At 39.3% G+C, this 4,811-nt stretch overlaps 1 protein-coding gene across 1 annotated transcript; it reads right to left on the reverse strand.

The window, feature by feature from the left end:
- Positions 1-1,426: 1,426 nt before the first annotated feature.
- On the reverse strand, positions 1,427-4,608 carry LOC104883190 (seed biotin-containing protein SBP65). The gene is made up of 3 exons (XM_010667671.3): positions 3,641-4,608; positions 2,243-2,921; positions 1,427-1,907 (listed from the first exon to the last, which is right to left on the reverse strand). The coding sequence occupies exons 1-3, from the start codon at positions 4,333-4,335 to the stop codon at positions 1,587-1,589; spliced, it is 1,695 nt and encodes a 564-aa protein (XP_010665973.2). The 5' UTR covers positions 4,336-4,608; the 3' UTR covers positions 1,427-1,586.
- Positions 4,609-4,811: the final 203 nt, after the last annotated feature.

Consider the following 4,811-nt stretch of genomic DNA (forward strand, 5'->3'; position numbering starts at 1 on the left):
CACTTGTATCCTTCTCCCATCTCTACTATTGTCTCTTATGCAAATGCAGATTGGGATGGATGTCACGATGCTCGTCGCTCTACTGTGTTTCTTGGTGACAAATTGGTCTCCTGGTCTGCTAAACGATAAGCCGCATTGTCCCGTTCTAGTGCTAAACCTGAGTATCGTGAAGTGGCTAATGTTATTTCTGAATCGTGCTAGTTACGTAATCTACTTCTAGACCTAGATTGTCCTATTCAGAAAGCTACACTAGTTCATTGTGACATTGCATGTGCGATTTTTCATATTGACATTCACTTTGCTCGTGAAAAGGTAGCCCGAGGCCAGGTACGGGTATTACATGTTCCATCTCGTCGTTAGCTAGCTGATATCTTTATCGGACATCTCCCTTTGAACCTTTTTGAAGATTTTCGTGACAGTCTTAGTGTTCGAGAACTTCCCGCTTCGAATGTGGGGGTGTGATAGAATATTATTATTAATATTCTTGATGTACATAAGTCAAGGATCTTGTAATCCTTGATTATCTCTTGGAATTAGGATAGTTAGGAAAGTTGTTATTTCTTTCCTACTTTAATTTGTAGACTAAGCTTGTATATATCTTGCGATTATGGTGAATAACAAAGACTTTAAGGAAAACTTTCACTTAGCTCCTTCCATCTATTTTGTTATTGCTTCTAGTGTTTCACTTTTACCCATGTTCTTCAAATACGCAATCGTCTTAATTACCATCACCATCTCTTGGAAAACACTTCTTATTTCCTTAGGACTGGGCTTCTTTCCTCAAGAATGTTAGGTGATTTGAATGAGGAGATGATTTGAATGAGGAGATCGTAAGTCACCTATGCGCCATTGTTTCCTGAAAGTGAATGTTGCATGAGGTGGGTATTTCACGACAGAAATTAATTTGAAAGCCATAATTTAATTTTTGTATATACACTTAACTGATTTTACTTGTAATCGTATAACCGTATCGGACATCTACAAGACTACAGCTCAAGTTTTTGACTAGTTTCTTTATAGATAGATTCCATAATTTGTGTCAATGTTGATTGAATCGTCACTATAAATTTCGTATTTAAGAACATTTAATTTTAGAAGTGCGTAAATACCTCATTTGAAAGTATCATAGACTTGTCGCTATAAATTTCGCATTTAATCTTAAAAGAGCGTAATGTTCCTATTATTCAACTTCATCTCAAGTTTTTGACTAGTTTCTTTATAGATAGACTCCTTCGTGTATTTTGTATTAGTCTCAATTTGAAGATATATTTTCTGAGACACAACACGCCTATCCATTCTTTTTCATAAAGCATCCACTTATATGCGTTTTGCTTTCTTTCTTGAATAACACACTACTTATTTTTTGCCAATATCTACTCTCCTACATAATCAAAGTAACAGGGCACATAAGAATTAAATACACACCTTTCAGCAAAAATTAAAACTCCATATATTTTTTTATTCACGGTACTAGGAAATCAAGCACTGCAAAACTACACACAAAAGAAAAAGAAAAAGAAAAGAAAAAGAAAAACCAGACTTGTTACAGAACAAACTCCTGACTCCTGCGCTACTATTCAGGAGCCCTAGCTATCTTGAGACTCTACATTTTCCTTAGCTTCAGCCTGCGGCCCTGCACCAGCAACCAGATTGGTAGTATGTTGTGCAATCTCAACTATCGTTTCTCCTATCGCTCCAAGCAACCCTTCTCCTTTCTCTATCAATATCTCCCCTTGTTCACTCATCTCATCCTTCTCGTTAGTTCTCTCCTTCACAGTGTCCTTGCCTTCCTGGAAGGTCTGTGTAATGTGTTCGCCTTGCGACGACTTAATCGACTCCCTTCCCTTTGCCATGCCTTCCTTTATCTTACCAGTAATCCCTTCTTCGTATGAAGGCTGCCTCTCTCCCTACAGTTAAACATCACAACAGTTTAAGGAAGCAAAATTTGTACATCGCAATAGAGTAAGCCCTGCATCCTAAGAGGGAATGTTTCATTCTGTCATATTTACATTGTCCCTACTCTAGGATCAAAGCTTCATAAACTAGATAGTGTATGTGATGAGAGGTACTTTACATTATGTGACAACTTTATCTTGATATGCAGATAGTTCATGAAATTATTAGCTTTGGACAAGGGTTATTCTTGACGAGGAAAACAAGTGTTAACCACTAGATTAAGACCTTGCTAGTCTGTATAAAATGAGAACTAATATATGTAACGCTAAAGCAAAGACCTTCGTACCGCTTCATATTGCGTGTGCTTCTCTTCCTTGTATTTTTCAGCCTCCATCTTCTTCCTAGCAGTGTAATCCACAACTTTTTCTCCAGTGTCTACTGCCACATCTCTTGCCATAGCAACTGGCTTCTCAGCCAACTCGGTCGCTTTGTGGGCAGCAGTCGCCATTACGTCCTTGGCCTTTCCGACCACACCACCTGCTTTCTTTGTAGCCTCCACAGCAACCTCTGTAGTGTAATGGGCTGCCCCCCAGCCAGCAACTACAGCCTGATCCTTCACCTCTTCTGCTACCTTCCCTGCATACTGAGCTGCAGTTTTACCTGTCTGTACCGCTACATCCTTAGCGGCCACTGCCTTCTCCCCCATGTACCCTGCCACCGTCTTTGTGGAGCTCACAGTGGTATCTTTGGCTTGTGCCGCCTTCTCACTGGTGTACTCCATAGACTTTTGGCTCGCAGTCGATATGGCTTCTTTGGCTTGTTGGGCTTTCTCAGAAGCTGTTTCAGCTACTGGACGAGACTTCTCTGATATAAATTGGGTTGTTGCACCAGCTCCTGCACGAGCTTTTTCCTGAGCCTTGGAGCCCAGTTCAGATGTCTTATTTGCTGCTGCCCCTAATCCATGTTTTGCGGCTTCTTTGGCTTCCCAGGCTGCATTTGCTGCTTGTTCCTTTGCTTTGCCGTACCTACATTAGTACAAACAAATTTTAATGGTTGAGATAGTACATCATAAACAGAGGATGGAGCCCAAAAAAGTAGTACTCCCCGGGTTTTTATTGATTTAAGTGCCTGGATCTGTCATTAATTTACCCATTTTTGTTTTTATTTTTAGGATAAAACTATTAACTTTCCATGATACACATTCAACTATAATATTAATTAATCTTTTCTCTTTCTTTCTATGACTTAAAAATTCGGAAAAATACGAATAAATTAATAAAAACCGTAAAAAGTATGAGACAAGAATCACGAATTGCACAACACCTCATACATAGTTTCACATATAACTATTACTTTTTGGTACTTATCTACTACTTTTTGGTATTTTTTCATTAATTTTTATTGACCACATAAGATAATATGCTACTTAGGAAGAGCTTCCTAAAACATCTCTTTAGAAAAAATAGAACATATAAAAACGCATGCAGAGAGTACATACATAATCCTAACTTTGATTATATGCCTCACCTAACTTATGTGTTCCAAACATGCACTATTATTAAAGTTTCAATATATGTGTTCCAAACATGCACCATTGAAGTTTCAAGCTAATATTTGCACAAAAGAACATATTTAAAACATATATCAAGACAAATCCTTTGGCCAAAATAGGATAAGTGGTAGTACAATATCTTTTAAGTTGATAAATATATATAGTGCAGTGTTTCTTTTTTGCTAAATATACCTTTCTTGAGCCGCTTGAATGGTCTCCAAAGAGTTCTGTTGAGCAGTCTGTCTATAATTAGAAATCTCTTCCAAAGACGGCATCTCTTGCTTCTCTTCTTGATGATGTTGTCTTTCAGTACCACCTTCCATTTCCTCTCCTCTTCCCTGTCTCTCCATACTACCCTTATCACCATGTCTACCTCTTTCCTTCTCCTCTTTCATCTCGAATTTTCCCACAGTAGTAGACCCTTTCCCTCCTTCACCGCCACCGCCCCCATGTTGCACTTGCTTCGCTCCACCATGACTAGTCTCCCTAATAGCTTCTTCATACGCTTTCTTCTCTCTCTCCTTATTTGATGTTCCTCTCTGGTCAATCCCACTCCCAAACTCTAGTCCTCCAACCTTATCTGAAATCGACTCGAACTGACTACCCGCCGTTCCCTTTCCACTCGCTCTCATCATCTGCTGCGCTCCACCACCTCCAACGCCACCGCCTTGGTCCACGCCTATGACCACCGTAGTGTGCCTTGTTCCAGCACCAGCATTTCTTCTGTCGGCATCGACAGAAGCTGCAGCAGCAATTGCTGTATCTGTAGCCTTGGATGCTAGCTCTTCAAACTGGGTGGCTATCTTTGGCACAATGTCCTTCTCTACGTGCATCTTTCTCTCTTGGGTTGTATTCTCTCTTCTTCGTTGCTCTTGATGTGATGCCATTGCTTGTTGGTCTTATTTCTTCTGTTCTGTATGTTGTTTTAGTTTCTTTTTCTTTGTGTTGTGTTACAGGAAATAAGGACCTTTACATATAAGAGGTGATATAATGAATAGTATAACTTGGGGTTGATTTTTGGTTGGCGGTTTGAGAAGATCAACATAGACGAAGAGAGAGAAAATAATGACATGTGGTGAAATGGGGAAAAGTGAGGTGGTGACTAAGGAGTATTGATCGCTAAACATGTGTCATTGAAGGTTTTAGGAAGCTAGGAAGAGGAGTAGCAAAGTTTAGCAAGAGAAAGTGGTGTATGGCATTTTTATGGTGTCACATTGCCACGAGTGCGTACGCTGAAGTAGTGCATGACGGTGCGACACATGTTATTCATTTTTTAAGATATAATAATAATGTAGTTAAATAAAAGTGAATGGTTATTTTGAGCTTATCTTTGGTTATACGCTTATTGCATGTTTGAACTCAT

This window comes from Beta vulgaris, chromosome 9, assembly GCF_026745355.1.
Source record: "Beta vulgaris subsp. vulgaris cultivar EL10 chromosome 9, EL10.2, whole genome shotgun sequence".
NCBI lineage: Eukaryota > Viridiplantae > Streptophyta > Magnoliopsida > Caryophyllales > Amaranthaceae > Beta > Beta vulgaris.

Coding starts and splice junctions, on each gene's coding strand:
- LOC104883190 (XM_010667671.3), bottom strand. CDS start 4,335: ATGGCATCACATCAAGAGCAACGAAGAAGAGAGAATACAACCCAAGAG. Junction 2,922..3,640: donor ATTCAAGCGGCTCAAGAAAG/GTATATTTAGCA, acceptor GTACTAATGTAG/GTACGGCAAAGCAAAGGAAC. Junction 1,908..2,242: donor AGCACACGCAATATGAAGCG/GTACGAAGGTCT, acceptor GTTTAACTGTAG/GGAGAGAGGCAGCCTTCATA.